This window comes from Lingula anatina, chromosome 8 (genome assembly GCF_051362555.1).
Source record: "Lingula anatina isolate TDL-2025a chromosome 8, LinAna3.0, whole genome shotgun sequence".
NCBI classification, from domain to species: Eukaryota; Metazoa; Brachiopoda; class Lingulata; order Lingulida; family Lingulidae; genus Lingula; species Lingula anatina.
The window spans coordinates 17,012,776-17,033,990 of record NC_141774.1 but is presented as its reverse complement, the minus strand read 5'-3'; the positions used below and the strand labels follow the sequence as shown (position 1 = coordinate 17,033,990).

At 37.8% G+C, this 21,215-nt stretch overlaps 2 protein-coding genes across 4 annotated transcripts in view; one reads left to right on the top strand and one right to left on the bottom strand.

Moving 5' to 3' along the window:
- Positions 1-14,112, bottom strand: part of LOC106159957 (sodium/mannose cotransporter SLC5A10) — a 22,397-nt gene extending 8,285 nt beyond the window's left edge. The window contains exons 1-6 of one of the 3 annotated variants that reach the window (XM_013536435.2): positions 13,949-14,112; positions 11,048-11,157; positions 7,749-7,820; positions 7,245-7,349; positions 6,720-6,779; positions 5,672-5,776 (exon numbers count right to left, since the gene is read on the bottom strand). In XM_013536435.2, the coding sequence (XP_013391889.2) occupies positions 5,672-5,776; positions 6,720-6,779; positions 7,245-7,349; positions 7,749-7,820; positions 11,048-11,137 (432 nt within the window). In that variant the 5' untranslated portion in view covers positions 11,138-11,157; positions 13,949-14,112. Of the gene's footprint in view, positions 1-5,671; positions 5,777-6,719; positions 6,780-7,244; positions 7,350-7,748; positions 7,821-11,047; positions 11,158-12,148; positions 12,168-12,364; positions 12,729-13,948 lie in introns of those variants that run through there. The other 2 variants (XM_013536437.2, XM_013536436.2) reach the window with 2 other exon arrangements.
- Positions 12,878-21,215, top strand: LOC106159960 (uncharacterized). The gene is made up of 9 exons (XM_013536442.2): positions 12,878-13,127; positions 15,449-15,680; positions 16,367-16,521; positions 16,839-17,094; positions 17,347-17,483; positions 18,212-18,303; positions 18,723-18,881; positions 19,398-19,467; positions 19,807-21,215. Exons 2-9 carry the CDS (start codon positions 15,469-15,471, stop codon positions 19,878-19,880), a joined length of 1,155 nt encoding a protein of 384 aa, XP_013391896.2. The 5' UTR covers positions 12,878-13,127; positions 15,449-15,468; the 3' UTR covers positions 19,881-21,215.

The following is a 21,215-nucleotide window of genomic DNA, read 5'->3' as shown; positions in this document are numbered from 1 at the left end:
GTTAAAAGTCACAAATGCAAGTGTTTGAGAAAAAATTATAAAGGAAAACATAACAAAACTAGAAAAGCACTCCGAGAGTGCAGACCTCTGCCAAGGCAGCAATTGTTGATTATTATTGATTATTGATTGATAATTGAGCCAGACCACCACCAAAAACTAATCATTGAACCACTTCTGACAGTTCCTGAAAATTTCAGCGAAATCCGTCTATAACTTTTTGAGTTATGTTGATGACAGACAAACAGGGGTGAAAATATAACCTCCTTGGCAGAGCCTGAGGTAAATATCATTCCAATGATGCTGCTATTCAAACTTTTCATCTTCGTGTTTGATATATATATATATATATATATATATATAATTACCTGCATAATTTACCTCCATAATTATCACTGCTTCCTTATAATTAATCTAGCCGAGAGCTTAACCTTTGGTAGTTTACAGGGAGATATCAACAAGTGTGCTTTATGTAATCTCATTTAATGGCCTATTAATAATCAATTAGGCAAATGAATTTATAACTCAAAACTAAGCTAAGTGATACCCAAGGGAAATTTACAGACTGACCCTCTCATAGGCCTCTCAGGCCCATAAGTCACATCTTAAGAAAAGCACAAAACAATAATGCACAAAATAGGAGACTACCAATTCTGATGCAATAATACATTATGTTTAACTGCACAGTCAACATCAAATTTTAATTATGCACAACAAGTAACACCGACTAAAGTAAGAGTATAAGGCTACAGGCCCATCAGAGTTCAAGTTTATACTTACAAAGTGCCAGAATGAGAAAAATGAAAATTTCACACAAAATTGCATAAAGTCAATAATAAATGATAACCCAATTGACCTGGCTTTCTAATTTGAACTGCATGCCAATCCTTAAAATCATACTTGGAAGTTAAAAATGATAATAAGTAACACAGTTTTCTTTTCATAATGTTTGCAGTAGCAGTGCAAAAAGATTGTTGTCAATTTTGATGTAACATTACATAATAAATTGCAGAATAATTATCACCAATTTTTGATTATTGACTATAAATAGCATGGACATGTAGAAAATTTGAATACCATTCGCCTTCATGTCCATGGGAGCTCCGAGTCCCACCATGAATATGCCAAAGAGATAATGAATATTTCACTCAAATGTATAATTTCCAGAAAAAGAAGCCAATTAGACTGCTTTTCCAACTCAGGCTGCATTTTAGTCCAGTGTTTCTTTTTTAAAGGTTTGATAGTCATAAGTAACACAGTTTTCTCATTATGGTCATCATGGCAGCGGCACCAAAAATTGTGTTTTCTTCTATTTTGATGCAACATTACATAATGCTTAACAGCATAATGACCATCAATTTTTTAATAATAGAATATTAGTAACATGGACATTCAGAAAAAGTGACAAGCAAAGGTCTTCAGGTTCGTGGAACTTCAAAGTCACACCTTGAAAATGCCAATAAGTGAAAAATAAAATTTTCACAAAAAAATGTTTAATTGCCAGAAAAAAATTACCAAACAGACTGCATTGCCTACTAAAGTTGTACACATGTAATTTAGACCCATGTTTCTTTCCTGTAAGTTTGAGCACAGTAAGTGAAATGATTTTCCTTAAATGGTCATCATGGGAGCAGTGTCCAAAATAGGGGTTTCTTCAAATTTTGATGCAACATTACATAATGTTTAACAGCATAATGACCATCAATTTTTAATAATAGAATACTAGTAACATGGACATTCAGAAAATGTGACTAGCAAAGGTCTGCAGGCTCATGGTACTTCAAAGTCACATCTTAAAAATGCCAAAATGTAAACAAGACAGCACTGTTCTGAAATGGGTTTATTTCCATTTTAACACTTTTTTTAACATATAACAAAATAAACAGTTTACTGCCATTTTTATATGACCAACTAAGAAAATTGATGAGATGGGGAAAATATCAACAGAGCAGTGTTAAATGTCCAATTTCCTCCATTCTGAGATTCTGAACATAGTGGATGATTGAATCTAACAAACTGCAATGATATGAGTTTATTTCCATTTTTGACACTTTATTACACAATACATGATATCAAGTTTACCATCATTTTTACATAATCAACTAACAATGTTGTAAAGATGCAGGAAATATCAAACTAACACTTTTACGTATCTTATTAGTTCAATAATGAGACTGTTAACATGCCTAAGAATTGAATCTGAGGAAATGTGAAAAAAAAGTATAAGTTCTAAAATAATAGACAGATTATGCTGATTTTCGAACTCAACCTGCGTTTTAGTAAGATTGACCACTCCTGTGAGTTTAATGACAATTGGCCCATCTGTTTTTCTTATATTGTGTTATCAATGTTGCATATATGTTGAAAAAAGTGAAAAAACAGCATAACTTCCCTAAAAATGGCCCGATCATGCTGATTTTCGAACTTGACCTGCGTATTATGAATATTCATCAGTTCTCTAAGTTTCAAGCCAAAAGGTAAAATGGTTTTCCACTTATCGTGTTATCAGTGCTGCATATATGCTGAAAAAGTGAAAAAACAGCATAAATTCCCTAATAGTGACCCAATCATGCTGATTTTCGAACTTGACCTGCGGATTATGAATATTCATCAGTTCTGTAAATTTGAATACAAAATGTAAAACGGTATTCCACTTATCGTGTTATCACTGAGTGCACGGCGACGACGACGGCGACAGCGACGATGACAGCGATGGCGACGACAGACGCAGGTGACGGCTATATGTACAGACACATCTGTGCCTGTACATAAAAACAGCATAAATTCCCTAAAAGTGAACCGATCATGCTGATTTTCAAACTTGACCTACGTATTACGAATATTCATCAGTTCTGTAAGTTTCAAGTCAAAAGGTAAAATGGTTTTCCACTTATCGTGTTATTGGTGCTGCATATATGCTGAAAAAAGTGAAAAAACAGCATAAATTCCCTAAAAGTGACCCAATCATGCTGATTTTCGAACTTGACCTGCGTATTATGAATATTCATCAGTTCTGTAAGTTTCAAGTCAAAAGGTAAAATGGTTTTCCACTTATCTTGTTATCGGTGTTGCATATATGCTGAAAAAAGTGAAAAAACAGCATAAATTCCCTAAAAGTGACCCGATCATGCTGATTTTCGAACTTGACCTGCGTATTATGAATATTCATCAGTTCCACAAGTTTCAAGTCAAAAGGTAAAATGGTTTTCCACTTATCGTGTTATCGTTAAAAGTGCACGGCGACGGCGACGACGGCGACGACAGACGCAGATGATGGCTATATGTACAGACACATCTGTGTCTGTACATAAAAATGATGACAGTGCATAAAATAATATTACAGCGTGTTTAAAGACATAAATACCAATACAACTGCTTATGTGGAAATACTGAAAATGTGCAGAGCCTCAGGTGGATGGGAGTTAAAAATCACATCTTAAAAATGCCAGTGTTGGAGAAAAAATTAAAAAGAAAACAACAAAAATACAATTCCAATGAAGCTGCTATTCACTGCTTCCTTATTATGGACACTATGTTATCTAGCAGAGAGCTTAACCTTTGTTTCTTTCCTGTAAGTGTGAGAAGAGCAAGTGACATGGTTTTCCTTTCACCGCCACTACGGAGGCAGTGCCCAGAATAGGGTTTTGTTCAATTTTGATGCAATATTACACAATGCTTAACAGCATAATAACCATAAATTGTTTAATAATAAAATAAAAGTATCATGGATATTCAGAAAATGTGACTAGCCTATAGAGTTCAGAGTCATACTTTGAAAATCCCAAAATGTAAACAAGAGAAAACTGTATTGAAAGAGTTTATTTCCATTTTCAACACCTTTTTTACATAAAGCAAAATAATCAATTTATTGTCATTTTTATATGATCAATCAAAAAATATGTTGTAAAATCAAAAATATCAATAGAACAATTATAAATGTCCAACTTGCTCCATTCTGAAATTCTGAACATAGTGAATGGTTGAATCTGACAAACTGTAAAGATATGTTTTTTTTTTCCATTTTGGTCACTTATTAAACAATACACAATATCAGGTTTACCATTATTTTTTTATAATCAACTAACAATGTTGTTAAGATGCAGAAAATGTCAAAAGAACAACTTAACATATCTAATTAGTTCAAAAATGAGACTGTTAGCATGCCTGAGAATTAAATTTGAGAGAAAAAATCACTTGTATACAAAAAAAAAGGCATAACTTCACCAAACCTTTACTGATCAAGCTTATTTTCAAAACTTAATCTGTATTTCAGTAACACTGATCACTACTGTGAATTTCAAGACAATTGGGCAATCGATTTTCCTTAAAATGTGTTATAGGTGTTGCATATATGCTGAAAAAAAGTGAAAAAACAGCAAAACTTTTATGAAAATGCTCTGATCATGCCAATTTTCAAACTTGACTTGCGTATTATAGATATTCATCAGTTCTGTAAGTTTCATGCCAAAAGGTAAAATGGTTTTTCAAATATTGTGTTATCGGTGTTGCATAAATGCTGAAAAAAGTGAGAAAACTGCATAACTTCAATATAAATGGCCTGATCACGCTGATTTTCGAACTTGACCTGCGTTTTAAGAATATTCATCAGTTCTGTAAGTTTCATGCCAAAAGGTAAAACGGTTTTTCAAATATTGTGTTATCGGTGTTGCATAAATGTTGAAAAAAGTGAAAAAAATGCATTACTTCCATATTAATAGCCTGATCATGCTGATTTTCGAACTTGACCTGCGTATTATGAATATTCATCAGTTCTGTAAGTTTCAAGCCAAAAGGTAAAATGATTTTCCACTTATCGTGTTATCGGTGCTGCATATATGCTGAAAAAAGTGAAAAAACAGCATAAATTCCCTATAAGTGACCCGATCATGCTGATTTTCGAACTTGACCTGCGTATTATGAATATTCATCAGTTCTGTAAGTTTCAAGCCAAAAGATAAAATGATTTTCCACTTATCGTGTTATCGGTGCTGCATATATGCTGAAAAAAGTGAAAAAACAGCATAAATTCCCTATAAGTGACCCGATCATGCTGATTTTCGAACTTGACCTGCGTATTACGAATATTCATCAGTTCTGTAAGTTTCAAGCCAAAAGAAAAAACAGTTTTCCACTTATCGTGTTATCGGTAAAAGTGCACGGCGACGACGGCGACGGCGACGGCGACGGCGACGACAGACGCAGATGATGGCTATATGTACAGACACATCTGTGTCTGTACATAAAAATGTTCAGGGAGAGACCAATGGCAATGGTTAATTTTTTTGGCACGTACAGGTATAATTTAAGCAGAATTGACATCGTGTGATCGGGTGAATGATCCCATCGCTAAAAAAGAACAATAAGTCCTGAATTCAAATATATACAGCAAAAGGCAAGTGGGTGTAACATATTTGAACCTTTGACTTGTCAAAGGCAAGAATTATTCCTCGTCGAGAATGCAGACGCAGGCCCACGTTTAATTTATAGGCCTACGACAGGCACAGAAGTGCTCAATCACGGAAAGATTGGTGTATATATATATATAAGATGCTTAACCTTGGTCATGAACCACGAAGCAGTTCATATTTAAATAGTTCATTCATTGTCTCCACCATTTTTTTCTCTCAGTGAATAAAACCTTGGATGCCTCCGACTGTGAAGATAGATAACGTACCGATATATGGTTGAAGATGAAGATGATCAAGGTCACCGCGGTGAGGTATATCCTCAGTCTTTGGCCTCCATATCGCCTGTTCAGATACTCTGGCATAGTATATACCTGGCAATGAAGGATATAAATAAATATGTACATTGTAAATCAACAGTCTCCTGCATATTTATTATATTCATCATAAAAGAATATGGCTAGAACAAGCCAGATGATATTTCATAACTCTGTGTCATAATCTCCCTTGGTCTGTACACGCTGGCAAACAAATGTATGGAGACAGTTTTACTTTTTTCATTATTATTTCATTCAAATTGTCTTCATAAATACTTATATGCCCAGAATAAGGATAAGGTCTTTTTGTTGGATACCCACTAAGACGTTGAGAGTGGTCATTTGCGCCACATAGTTTTCCACTTTCAAAGTTTTGCAAATAGACCACAGTTCAGGTGATAGAAACATGAACTATAGATCTAACTATCTGGAACATTTTTCATCTGTACTCTATACTTTAAAGTGTAGTTTCTCGTATATTCGTGTTTGCTTCAATCTTAATTTCATAAGAAAATGCCATTTAATATGTTGGCGACTTAGAAGTGATTTTTGATGAATGTAGTGGTCTCTTCGCCTCTCACACGCCTCCCCACGCGTGGTCCCTCGACCGGTTGAATTGAGCCGAGATTTAATTACTGTGCCCCTGCAGGGAGGACGCGTGGGGAGGAGTGTGAGAGGCAGAGAGACCATTACAGGATTAAGCAGTCTTCCTTTCATGTAGGTCTGCCATATTTAGGTCGTGGCCTAGCTAGCACTTGGCTCTTCTCATTCTGTATATCCTCTAAGTCCGCATTCAAATCAGTGGAGTGACTAGTCCGATGGCCAAATATGGCCGACCCACTTGAATAGGCCTACTTCCCCAAGGGGAATCTATTCAGTGTCTATTAGCGGATTAGACGGCAAGCTTTTTAGTGGGTCGCCATATTTGACCCGCGGACTAGTTAGTCCACTTTTCTGAATGCAGCCTATGGAAGCAGCTCCCTTAAGTAATGATACTTACCCCAGTAGCGATATAGACTGGGAGGAATATCCAGCCCAGGGCAAGCAGACATGGTATAGCCTATAAAATATAATACATGTGATGAAAATGTATCCACAGCATCAGAGAACAAATATTTCTATAGATAAAAGACGCACAGCAATTAAGCCGGAGTACTAGTATAGCTGTGTACACTCCCTGTACCGCATACAAATTTAAAAAAAGTCCAAAAAAGTAAGCCAAATATAAAGGTAATGTTTTGAAACTGGATTTTCTTCAGATTTCTGGTGGTAAGGAAACTCTGTGGTATTTTTTTAGTTATACCTTTTGAAACTATATGTGATGGTATTTGGTATTTAGTGACAATAATTTGGCATGTCAACTCTCTTAATATGCATCTTTAAAAATAAAATAGTGAAGAGTAAAGAAAATAAAAACGAAATACCCCCCCCCCCCAAAAAAAAAAAAAAAAAAAAAAAAAAAAAAAAAAAAAAAAAAAAAAAAAACTTAGAAGAAGAAAATCAAGAAGAGAGAGAGCCTCCTTACGTTCCACTCGAAAACGACCACAGCGACCCCTGTGACTGCTGCAGTTCCAGCCTGGCCAATGAAATGTTCGCTACCAATGTTGCTGGCGAAGATAGACAGGCCAATCTGTAAGACAAAGGGAAAGTTTGAGATATTTCAACGACGAAATTAAAAAAAAAAAATGACTTATTGCGGTTTCTCTTTTAAAAATGAATAAGTTTATAAATAAGTTGAATTGCTTTACATTTATTAATGATAACAATCTAATGCCATTTCAAGAGGATAAATCAGAAGAATATGAAAGTAAGATTTAAAGCTTCCTCGCATCAATCACATTTAATTAGTAATAGGAAGGTGTATTTTACATATATATTTATATCATTGAATGACATTTTACACTAGTTTCTAGGTGCTGCTCGGGTTTCATAAATTAACTCAAGAGTGTCTGCTTTTTGGGAAAATGCCCATATGCCACTCTAAAAATGCCCATAATGCCAGTCAGAAAATGCCCAATATGTCACTTACAGGCCACCAAGGCAGACTGCGACCCGCAAGGAAGAAATCGAACACCGTATTTCTTTTAGATCTGAAAATAGACTGAAGATAAAAAATAATCATTATAAAAACACCTCTGTAAAACCGGATGGATTGAGTGTAACGAATGATAAGCAAGAAATATAAAAGTATGATTCTTTACATTTGTAAACATCACTACCGATGAATTCATATGGGACAGGAAAGAGGCGATTACATGACTAAATACTTTTCTGGCATTAATGTTTAGACAACACTCATATGCTAAGTAAGTACAATGGCGTGGAAATCAACTTGTACATGTATTCACCACATACATATATTTTAATATTAAAATGTTGTAAAAATGCAAATTATATGTACATTTCGCATGAGTCAGCTGTCCAATGACCTAGACCCCGTAAAACTTATAAATGAAATGACATTTTATCACTACATTGGTAGGACACCCATGCCTATATGACATACAGTGGTGCCGCGGAAACCAAGGATCTCTTTCAGGAAAGAAAGCTAAAACAACTTTCTTAAAACCGACAAGAATACGGCTGGGTCGAGACTGCCTTTTGCACCATCACTGGCTATCTAATCAGTAAAAGTTCAAACGTTCAATGGTGATGGACCCACTGTTTGCAAGACGTCCCGATTTTTACCCTCTTCTGATGAACGCCTCCATTGAATTTTTACTTACGTCAGTGAAGTTCAGTTTTTGCTTTTGATGTTTTGATGGTGTGAAAGTTAACAGCCCAACTCAAAAAGGAAAAGGTGGATTTTGAGAAACTTTTCAGGGAGAGTCAGAATGGGCTAATAATAATAATAAGAATAATAATAATTACTGGGTACATTAATAGCTTGTTACCCTAGTTTAAATGATGCGATATCATTGTTCTCTATAGTGTCAATCATTTTTATTACTTAGATATGTGATAATGGATGCACGTACTAGTATACTTTCGTACCTATCCTAAAATAAGCCAGTTAATATATGCATTTTGTAAGTCATATTATTCTCAGCCGTGTGAAATGTATGGCTGCTCAGTAACGTAAGATGTAATAATTTATACCGCATGGACCGCAAATTATGAGCGTAGTATTGATTTTGAGTTACGTATAAAATGGGACGTAAATCACACTGATGACTCAGGAGATGTAGTTTTGCATATTGTTTGATCCCTAGCATGCAAAAACACTGTCATGGGCCAAGTTAAAACGGAAGTAAGCCGTGTAACGAGATCTCCCATTAAAGTGACATAAACTAGATATTTTACATGAACTTTTAAAAAAGGTGTTCTACAGATGCACCTAAAGATCTCGCTTTCAATCTCGAATGTGTTCATTAATTAAATTATTCGAAAATCTGATGGACTGATAGAACGAAATGAAACAATAATAAAAAATGCATATATAATCATTTTTCCTATCTATAATTGACATCAATACATTTTTGTTGCTATACATGTATACAATGAGGAGATCAACGAGTAAAGACATGGCTTGTTTACGAATGGTTATATAACCAGATACAAGTTAAAGTATATTTATCATTCGCCTATTTCAGACTAACCATATCTGTTGAATTATTTGCACGCAAACTCTTTGCAAATGACCTCCTTCTCCAGTGTATAAAAAAACGCGGTATGCATTAATAATACTTAGATTAGAAGTCTCATCCATTCATTCCAATATAAATACTTATACGGGTGTAGTAAACGGCTCAGCCAGTCGCAGATGTTCCTATTCCTATGCACCATGTTCATGTTCATGTACATAATTATAGTAGTCGAGTTTCTACGATGTTTCACGAGTCAAGATGCGACCAATTGAACATTGGTTATCAGCACGTGCTGATGTACATGACGTATGTACTGCAAGAAATGCTCATGGGGCGTGTTTGTGCGTGAGCTGCCGTTTTAGTGTGTTTATGTGTGTTATGCGAAAGAGTGGTGAGTGTGCGTGTGTGTGTGTGTCTGTGCCAACGTGCACGTTTGTAAATGAGAAGTCACTGAGTCTGTGTTCTGCAAAGACATGTGCATGGGGCGCCTGTGTACTCACGTATTTCTACGTACGCGATCTGCTGTGCACTCGACAGGTACTCTTATAATACGCCTGTCACACAGAGTACGAGTGCACGCGCATTTGACCACAATGATCCAAGGTCACGAGCTCACACAATTGCGAACACAAAACGCTTATATGCTTACGCACGACTCGAATGTCATGGTGCGTAAAAAACCTGCGTGAGAAATAAAAAGTTGCAACAATAACAATAAATTGGAATAAAAACCCTCGATGGAATGGCAAATATCCAATATACAACCAATAAAACATACCAATGTCGTTAAGAATAACATAACTTAGATCATTATTTCTTCAAATAAACTATATATAGCACGGAACGCCACTATAAATATAATCTTAGAAGCACTATAATAGTCTTAATCACAGAAAAGCGCGTGGTGTGCCGTAGAAGCTAACCGATCAGTTTCTAATGGAAAATCGATCTGCAGACGGGGACATTACCATAGCGTTACCGTCCATTAACCTCTGACGTACCCCTGTTCCGCCCCTCCCCCCCATTAGCCTCTGACGTACCCCTGTTCCACCCCCTCCCCCCCCATTAGCCTCTGACGTACCCCTGTTCCACCCCACCCCCCCATTAGCCTCTGACGTACCCCTGTTCCCCCCCCCCCTCAAAAACTGGAGTGAAATGAGATAAAGCCACTGGATCTCTTTGACTTTTCCTATCTATATGCAGTGATTAAATGTATCTCTTCAGTAAACGTGTCTGTATTTACATATTAAAATATGTATTATGTTTGCCGAGCCAGGTGAGGATGGAAACCTCTAACCCCCCCCCCCCCCCCCCCATCTCCCAGTACATGCCTGGGTCCGCCATTTCGGACGACGATCATAGTTGATGTAACACAGACTTAAAAGGCTGTCTCAAGGTCAAGTGCACGCGACCATCATTCTTGACAAAGAAAATGTCAGACCTGACAACCATATTTTAAAAAATATGTATGTGTGCGTGTGTGCTCTTGTTTGCGTGTGTGTAGGCGTGTGTGCTTGTTTCAGCACATGCGTGTGATCGTCTGGTGACGCAACATTGCCATCGACCTATTAACAGTCCAGTGCAGCCCAGTTCAACCAAGCCTCCCTGTACACGTGATTTTCAGCACATGTCAACACAAATATATCGACCATATTCTGTCAGTAACCACATCACAACTCCGGCGTCGCAACAGGAGATTCGAGAAGTCAAGCCCAGTTTAGACGTACGATAGTAAACTCACCCATATCCCCACGGAGAAAACCACCAAGAAGTATATAGCAAGGGTCACGTAGTCGGCCCAGTGGTCGAACCCAGCCTCTCTCTGTGCCATCTCCCTCGTCTAAATCTACCCTGAAACGTAAGGAATGTCACCGTTAAAACAACAACTCTAAACGGTGTATACGAATTCTATATATATAGATCTTAACATAGGCCTACTGTTACACTGACGAGCATGTAGTGCTACGTATTTTGCCGGAGCAGATACAGTACAGTTACATCCAATAGAGACAACCGAACGACCAGTCTTAATCTAAGCAATGCTTCTGATGCATTGCAAAATAAGCGTGTTGTGATTCAACGTGTCTAGAATAATAAACATTAAGTCTTCACAGAGTGTTAAAAAAAGCGCGCACTACCAAGCAAGGCCTGTAAAGGTGATTAACCGAAATACATTTTCATGTATTAATAGGTTACACTGAAAAAGGTCAGTTTGCAAATGCTTAATTGTAGCGTCCTAAATGGCCTGAAGGGTATAATGTATAATTAATGTCAAGAGGAGGTAGTGTATGTGTATGTATTGGCTTTGGAAACACTGTCAAAGTCATTGTGCATACTTGTGTACACATGATCATGGTCAATGGTACAGACGGGTCATTTCGCTGACCGTTTAGTAGGTGGGGGTGGGTGGGGGGTGGGGTGGGGGGCAGTGCCTTGCTACATGTATTTGACATAAATCACCTGTATGTTGAATAAGAAAAACAATTGTAGATAATCTTGTTTAGATAATCTTGTTAAAAATGACATTATGTTATGTTATGTAATATCATGTTATGTTACGTGACGTGACGTGACGTTACGTTACGCTGCGTTGCGTTACGTTGAGTTACGTCACTTCACGTTATGTCATATTATTTCATATTACACTTAGTTATTTACACAAGGAAGTTCATTTCTAGGAAAGTTCAGTCCTAGCTTCTACGCAGAGTAATAATTATATCTTAACAAGAAACCGATCTCCCATTCTTACCTTGGATCTTTAACCTAAGCCTTAATGGTCCTTTTAATTTTGGCACTGATTGATCGAAAGCGCTACTCTATGAGAAAAATCATGGCACTTTACCTGAGTATAGGTAATACACCATAAAATATGTAAGTGGTCTTGTCTCGGCTGTTGTCTGCACTCGTTAAGAGGTGACCCCTCCCCCTTTTTTTCTTCCTCGCCGACCATTTTTAAATAATGCACGCCGTAGCAATAACAAGTCAAAACACCCTTAATGTCGTCGTTACGCAACAACTATTAGAACGCACCCCTTCAGACGCATACCTTTGTACTCACTTTTTCTCAGCGCCCCTTCAAAGCTCTTCGCTGAATACACGCCGTTGTTTGGCTATGTTTGGGCTATCGCACTAGGAGAAAATCGACGTTATTTTGTCGCGATAAGAGGGAGGGAGCGGAGACGGGATGACCAAGAAGAGCACAGGTCACTGGAGCGAACTTTTCCTGATTGCTTACTTTTCTTATCTATCATTTAAGAGCAAGCAGTGTTAGGGTTATATCTATGTCGAGTGTGGATTTGGTTTTTCTCAGTGGTGTTACATGTAACTCGTTTTAAGCGATACATGTTTTGTCCTGTAATATTTGCCATACAGGGATCTGAAAGTGTTCTAACTGTAAAAGCTAATTGAGCGTGTTGACAGCATGGGCACATTTCCAATCTATAGGCCGAAATGTTAGCTCGGGAGGAAAATGAGGGAGGGGTGTGGTATACTTTTTTTTATGAGGTCATGGAATTAGGGGAGTTTACAACAACGCATATATACACCTACACGTCCACATCACTGATACATCTTAGAATACACATAACAGCATGCATTAAATACCTCAGTTAACCAATATATGGAGACTAATATTCTGATATTTACCTTCACCAGATCATGCAGGATTCATGGATCAATATAAAGGCTCTGTTGCTTTAAAAAAGATCTAGGCAGTGCTGACTCATATGAAATTTAAGAAAACAAAACGCGGCTTATGGAGGATATAGACATTTCCTTCTACTTAACCTGAATAGCTGAGAAGAGGAATGTGAAGAGAAGAGGTGAACTACGTGTGTATGCACGAGCGCGCTCGCCCGTGTGTGTGTGTGTGGGGGGGGGGGGGGGGTATCAGCCGATGTAATGTCCTACGTATACTCTCTATCCTAGGCCAGCTGGGAGGTGACGTCATTTTTTTTTTCTTTTGGAATAATTCGCACTGGTCTCACTTTGCACTAGCTAGATCTAACAATTAATAAAACCGAATCACTCATATTATAAGTTCAGTTGAGCGATAACTTTTTTTATGCCTCTTGAATAAATGTGGACGACGCAATGATAACGGCTGGCCTCGGGGTCATTCCATAGGGTTAATGTGTGTTTTGCTATTACCATAAACATTGAATATCGTAGGCTACGTGTCTGATGACCCAGCAAGGATTTGGTACAAATTATATCGCAAATGGGCACAGAGGGGGCTATAGAGAGGAAGAGTAGTTCATCCCCTTATTTTACTTCGGAGATCTCATGACATGCTCAGTCTAATCGATGATCGATAGCTAGTAAATATGTACGTGCTTTTGACCTACCGGTCAGTTTTGACCCTACAGCTATATGTGAATTCATTCGAAAGTCTGCTCTAGTAACACCAGTGCATTTATCGGCTAGCTCTTAATGGAATCTTGGAATCTCGAAGCTTGTTTCGTTGAAATTAGTTTTAAAACGCCATTGCGTCTTCAGTTTAACGTTATTCGTGTTATAGGCCCCTACTTAATGCTGTGATGCTTTGAACACACGTATATGTATATATGTAGGTTAACATATGCGGGTATCCTTTGTGAGTCAACCGACGTCGATTGCACTAGACAGTTAATTGTGTACGTACGAGTATTGACCTACTGCTTGGCCTCCAGCTCTGCCAGATATTCCCCGCCGCTTAAAAACCTCGTCGAACCCCCTGGATGCTGAGTTCTCTCACGGCAGTCATTCAAGGCCCCCACGTCGCTTTCTCAGCTATTCGACCTTGACACGGTTTACTTTCATGCGCGAGAGATTTAATGGCAAATACAGGGTAAACGAGTCTGACATTATTGCGGTAGCAGTTCCTACAAAAAGCTTCGCGCATTGTATTCGATCGCGACTGACTTGAATAAAGAATCGCAAAGGTATTTTGGCCTAGTATCGGAAAAACATTAAAGGGAGCAATGCGTCCAGCAAGTATTGGATAAAAAGAACAATGGATGGGTGTGCCATGGGGATTACATCAACTGAATAAATTATGGACAAGAATCGAGTGTGTCGGAATCTCAGGCGCTGAGTGATTTATGTATTCATTTATTTATTGATTAATTAATTAATTATTTTATTCATAGTGTAACGCTAAACTATATTCACTTCAATAATACCTTTAATCTTAAAGGGATAATAACTTCGTATAAGATCTATATTTCGCAATAAAAACATTGTGAATAACTCATAGAAATATAATATATTCTGTTTTACCAAAATAAATAAATAAATAAATAAATAAAATAATAATAATAATTAAAAAAAACGGCAGTTATAGCTATTATTCTGATATCTGAGCTTGTCCTTAGACTATGTGACATCCATTGATGACTATACTCTGTTAAAATCTCTTAAGAGATTTCAACAAAAAAACAAACTTTTTAGAAAAAACCAGGTACTAACTTTGAATGTAAAAATGGGTTCATTAACCATTGGTTAGTATGGGATAATTGCTGTTTACTCCAGGAAAATTCATTTTTTGGCCGAAACGAAGAGTTATAATCCCTTTAATTGAAACTTAAAATGCTGTTCTCCCCTTCTTTAAGAGTAGCCTAGGTCTCTTTCAATTACAGGGAGTTTTTATCTTTTTTATTTTATTTATTTATTTATTTATTTATTTATTATTATTTATTTATTTATTTATTTATTTATTTATTTATTTTTTTATTTTATTTTTTTTTTTTTTGCAAGTTAACTTCGCTTTGTAGGTGCTGTCTTTGCCAACATCAATGCTTTTACTGATATTGAATCAGTATCGGGGACCGTGTGCGTCAGTTCTTCAAACTCAGGGTGGGCTGAGCGTACGTTAAGAGAGTAATGGCCAGTGTCACAGATGTGGAAACCAACATGACAGTTGGTGCCCCAAACCGAGGGTGAAAACGAAGGGGGGGGGGGGGTAGGGGGGACATAATTAAAGATTTGTTTAGTTAATTGGTAACATTTAATATATGTATTTTGATATAAAATATGTTTTATACTCGTGGTGTTTTATTCCAAACTAGAGGTTGTTGATCAATTTGAACACTCAATTAAAACGGGATATTGATCGGCGTAATTTTGGCGACAGTGCTAATTTTTCCTTATCTATTTACTCAAGTTACCGTCTCAGCCACAACTATGTCACGACCTATGGAAATGACCTCACAAGATTCAATTACGTGCGCACCTGTAGAGGAAGCCAAGATGGCAGACGGTGACTCTATTCCGGTTTGCCTGGACGACGTAGAGGCAATTGCATTAAAAAAGATGACTAAAAATGCCTACGATCACTATAGAAGTGGTGCCGATGATCAACAGACTCTCGGGGACAACAGGGCCGCTTTCAAGAGGTAGAAGTATCAGAATTGCTATGTGGTAAACCATGCCCGTAGCCAGGGGGTTCGGGCGGGATGGGGGTTGTCGAACGAACCGCCCATTTTGTCGGGAAGAGGTCCCCTTTGGGTAAAATGATTTCTAGGTACACCAAATTTTCATGGTAAAAGGTCCATTTTTTCAGAAAAAGAATAACCCTTTTGAAATTGCTGGCTATTCGGGCATGTAAGTGAATGGTGTAGTATTACTGACAGCTACGTACAGTTAATAGTGGTGGTATGACACAGGGCAGTGATGCGTATTGAACCGTTTAAAATCACGTGGCTATGTGAACGCATAATGGCGTGATAAATTTTTTTTTTCTTCGAAAATGGCTATTAACTCACTGTTCACCTTTTTAGAAAAGATATCTCACAAGTGGCTGAACCCGTCAACCCTAGGTGCAATTTTGCTGCGGCATTTTTTTAAATAAATTTCTGGTCTACTACATGTACCAAGTGCGAGTTTTCCCGAAGGAGTAACATCTCTTTAAAAAGCACAATTTCACGAATTGGGTTATTAACGATATAAATGAAAGAAGAAAGGAATTTATTAAAAGAAAAAGAAATTGATTAATTTTTTAAAAAATTCAGGAAAGAACGCACAAATGATAAATAAATACACCCCCTCGCTCATTTCTAAAAGAACAAAGTTACTTATCTAGATATCGACTGAGGCCAATGTTTCTGCGTCGAGACGTCTCCACGCAAGATCTCGCCACCACCATACAGGGCGTGCCAGTAGATTTCCCAGTCGGCATCGCGCCAACTGCCGTACAGCGCATGGCGCACCCTGACGGAGAAGTGGCAACAGCCAGAGGTAAAAAAAAAAAAAAAAAAAAAAAAAAAAAAAAAAAAAAAAAAAAAACGTGACCCGTTTATTATGCAGGCTTTATAAACGATGTAGATTTTTGTGGTTTGCTGCCGCTGATTTATATAAATTTAAGTGCGATTTCATTGTCCGACCACATGCTAAGATTCTTTTTAAACCGCGAAGGTTTAGAATTTAAACTTAGAATTCAAAAAGCTAGAATTGTATCATTCGTTTGATATCTCCAAAGGAAAGCGATTACCATCACGCATATGAAAAATGCATGTATTTATTTATTTGTTTACATGTACCAAAATATATTTTAGCTGCAGCGTCAGTGCGTTCTTGCATGATCCTCAGTACATATGCTACCTCCACAATGGAAGCGGTCGCCGACGCCACACCAGATGGCCTGCGCTGGTTTCAGCTCTACGTTTTTAAAAACCAAAAACAGACGGAGGATCTTATACGTAGGGCTGAGCAGAGTGGCTACAGGGCTTTGGTGCTGACCATTGACTGCTACCATTCAGGAATGAAACGAGCCGATATCAGAAACAAGTTTACTTTGCCAAAGCACCTAAGGTACAGTGATGATTCTACCACCGCTTTCTTAGAGCAATATATTTATTCATTCATTTATTTATTTATTTATTTATTTATTTATTTATTTATTTATTTAGTTAGTTAGTTAGTTAGTTAGTTAGTTAGTTAATTAGTTAGTTAGTTATTGAAGAAGAAAAAGTCTGTTACTAATAGTAAGTGTTATTAAATATTATATACCAATGCATAAAAATAAATAGCAGCAATGGTAAATGTATATTTATCCCTTTACAGAACTGAGAATTTATCCGACGACGGAAAGCCATATGACGGAGTGTGTGGACTTGGATTTGCACCGTTGTTATGGAGTGATGTGAAGAAGTTGAAAAGTTTCACAAAACTCCCTGTGGTGGTTAAAGGTGTTCTCACAGGTAGAGATCGATCTGTCCACACTGTAATAATAATCTAAATGTTAACAAGTTGTTTAGAGTCTTACAAGGTACGTTAGTCATTCAAGTGAGATAATAATAATAATAATAATGGAAACTGGGTAACTTAGAAACTTGTGAGAGGTATCATTTCTATAATGTTCAAAGGCATGGCCAATTATTTTTTAAAAAAGTTAAGAAGTTAACATTTTTTCCAACTTCAAAGGGGAACTTTCGTTCGTTTACCTCCAGGAATTTAACACTTATACTTATTGCGGTAGTTGAGAGCACATCCATTGCACAACAAGGCATGACATTGGCTCTGTCTTGCAGTGCAGAAACCACCAAACAATTCCCCCATTGACCACCATACTAGCATATGCCTGCACAATGGCACGAGCAGAATACTTTGGAGAAACATTGCCTTATCCTCCTGAACAGCAGACACATTGAAATAAAATATATCATGACCAAACAAATATCTTACAGATTGCACTCCAACATGCACACCCCTCTTTGTTTGTTTTATTTTGCATATTATATTGTTCTTAAAAGATTCATCCATTGATACATCCATTCGCTTATATATTCATTTATTAAATCATTTTGTCTTAATGCTTGTGCACTCCTGTTTTTTATTCTGCATATTATATTGTTCTTAATAGATTCATCCATTGATACATCCATTGGCTTATTCATCCATTTATTAAATCATATTGTCTGAATGCTAGGTGAAGACGCCGTCAGGGCGGTAGAGAGTGGTGTAGACGGGATCATGGTATCAAACCATGGAGGGCGTCAGCTCGACGGTGTGCCTGCCTCGGTAAAAATTGGAACAAAGTCCTCTTTGACACACACACACACACACACGCACACACACGAAGAAAGATAGATAGATAGATAGATAGATAGATAGATAGATAGATAGATAGATAGAAAAAGAAAGAAAGAAACAAAGAACATTTTGGTGGAATTTGGTACTGCCATAGTCAACATAATATTCACCACTGACATGTTCTGCATAGTTGTCTTTCTTTCTAATTCATGTCTCGTAAATGTCTCTGTGTCGTTTCTGCACTCTTATGGCCCTAATATCCACTCTACTTAACTGTATGTTAGAAATATTTCCGATACGCATTGGCGCCTCTAAACCTCTAAACCTAGGCGTAACATATTTGGCTCACATCCACACGTTATATATGTTCTAATTTTTTCTTTCTGTATTTGGTTTTGTCTGCATAGATAGATGTGTTGTCCGAGGTTGTCCAAGCTGTCCAGGGGCGGTGTGAGGTCTACCTAGACGGTGGGGTTAGGTCAGGGACCGATGTTCTTAAAGCTTTGGCGCTTGGCGCACGCGCAGTCTTTATCGGCCGACCTGCGCTGTACGGATTGGCTTACAATGTAAGGATGTAACAGTCACATATATAATTACACCTCGATTGTTTTATTTAAGTGTTTTAATTCATTCATATGTGACATGTATGTTACATGAGCAAATTTAGACAGCATTAGGTTGGAAATACAGTTGACTTCTCTGTCTCTCTCGTGAATTTACCTTTTTATACAACATTTATGTATTATCAACTTGTGCACCCTCCAAGTAAAACTATAATTCCATCAGTATTTGCCAGTGAAGTCTCCTTTACGGTTAAGCATTCTCGAGACCGTCCTGCCCCATACATGCGCCCCCTTCCGACCCCTCCTATTGTGATGGCCAATGGCGTATCGACTGGGGAACAGATACGCTGTAATAAAGCCCAACGGAATCACACAACTTGTTTTGACACTTCTTTGAGGATGCCCCGCTACAAGTCCAAGAAAACCCTCTCAGTGGCGCCCTACTCTTCTAGTGGCTCCACCTGCCGTACCCTACACACACCACAGGTCATTCAATACATGTATGATGGGTTATTTTAGGGGGAAGCAGGCGTGAAATTGGTTCTGCAGATGTTGAGAGATGAACTCAGCTTGGCAATGGCTCTAGCAGGTATAATCCAGATAATGTACCGGCAACTCCTATGTGTTTGTTTAAATAACACTTATTCACACAGATGTGTATTGAGATAAAGAGGTTTTCTTTTTAAATTACAAGCTTGTTCACAGTCATCATCTTAGATTTTTTTCTTCCCTGCTTTTAATGGGTGAGGTAGCTGTTGATAACCCCGTATTTTTCGCTGACCTTTAATTATATATATTATACATAGTAGTTTGGTTTATTGTTTGATTTGGCCACAAGTTGTAGATTTAAGATTTTCTACAGTTCTTAGCAGATTATTTTTCTACAATTGTGCTAATATTTTCAGCATCTGTTTATTCTCTTTTATAGGCTGTGCCAACATCGGGGATATCCAGCGTTCTTTAGTTGTCCACGAGAGTCATTACCTGCAACCAAAGCTGTAATTTCCATAACACCCATACTTATTTATTTATTTATTTATTTATTTATTTATAAATTTATTATACACATGGTGTTATATGTTCCTAATTAAAAAGTATTATTGTTACAAGAGGCCCTCCGCTTGGGAGCATAATATAAATCTAATTTGTTCAGAATTACCCATGTGCCATAGCTTGGAGTTCTCCGTAAGGTGATGTAAAGCCTCGGTCACAACCGGCCGTACGGGCTCTTACGGGCTGTTTGCGTCCAAATTTTGCCCAGAATCTCACGTCCCACGTAAGGCCTTCTTACGCAATTTCGAGTTCGCAGACAGCCCGTAAGCACGTACGGAGGATGTTGGACATGTCCAAAAGATTCTACGAATAGCCTACGAACAGCGAGGCCGCAAGCGTAACTTTCTCCCCTCGCACGGAGTTAGTAAGAGAGACGCACGTTGTGCAAGACGCATGTCGCAAGCAATGAAGGAACAAGTGCCCTTTGCGTGTTGAGTAAGGCGCACGCCCTCACAACTAACGAACAAAGTCGAGAGCACACCGGGAATGTATCGCACGTGCGTCACCCATACGCCTGGTGTATAAAAGGCGTGCTCACGACGCATGCTCGTGTCTTTACAATGAACGTTGACTGTGTAACGTGTACAACAATTTACAAATTTTTCAAATTTTTGCTCAATTTAGATTCTAATATGCCTCCAAAGGCAAGAGAAAGAAGCTTACATAGTAGAAAAAAAGGAGGAGGAAGAGGAGAACAGGAAGCAAAACTGACGTACGCCGTCAGTACGTCACCACAAACGCGTGGGGCAAGTGTGAAGCAAAACTGACGCAAAAGGGCACCACTTTCGCCTTGCGTTGAATTCTCTTCATAAGTGGTGAGTGTGTGCCACGTACACAGGAAGCATGACAAACTCAAGAAATGAGTACAATTTCCACGACCATCGCTCCTTGCAAATAGCGTCCCTGCCTGAAAAGACATCTCATGTGGCCCTTGCGACTCGCAAGACAGTCTTTTACTCTACCTCTACGACCTCCACGGCCTCCGCAACACCCAAAAATCGCAGGGGACGTACGATCCTGAATTTCGTGCGTCCGGTTGTGACCGAGGCTTAAAGCAGACTATAGTTGGTGCATTCTATCTTGACAATGAACAGTGAAGGCCACACATGATAGTGCTGCTGAATAACTTCAAGGCTTTATTTTAACTGTTAACTAACACATAACATTTTATAGCATAAGATTTTTCTTCCTTTAACCCCTCATAGAGTACCATGTGGAAGATAAGTGTACACCAAATGTATTTTACCCTCCTAAAATAAAGTTTATTATATATTGTTCTATCGT

Excerpts from the sequence above, each read along its gene's own strand:
- LOC106159960 (XM_013536442.2), top strand. The coding sequence starts at position 15,469 with ATGTCACGACCTATGGAAATGACCTCACAAGATTCAATTACGTGCGCA. Across the intron at positions 15,681-16,366 it reads AACAGGGCCGCTTTCAAGAG|ATATCGACTGAGGCCAATGT; the intron begins GTAGAAGTATCA and ends TTACTTATCTAG. Across the intron at positions 19,468-19,806 it reads CTTGGCAATGGCTCTAGCAG|GCTGTGCCAACATCGGGGAT; the intron begins GTATAATCCAGA and ends TCTCTTTTATAG.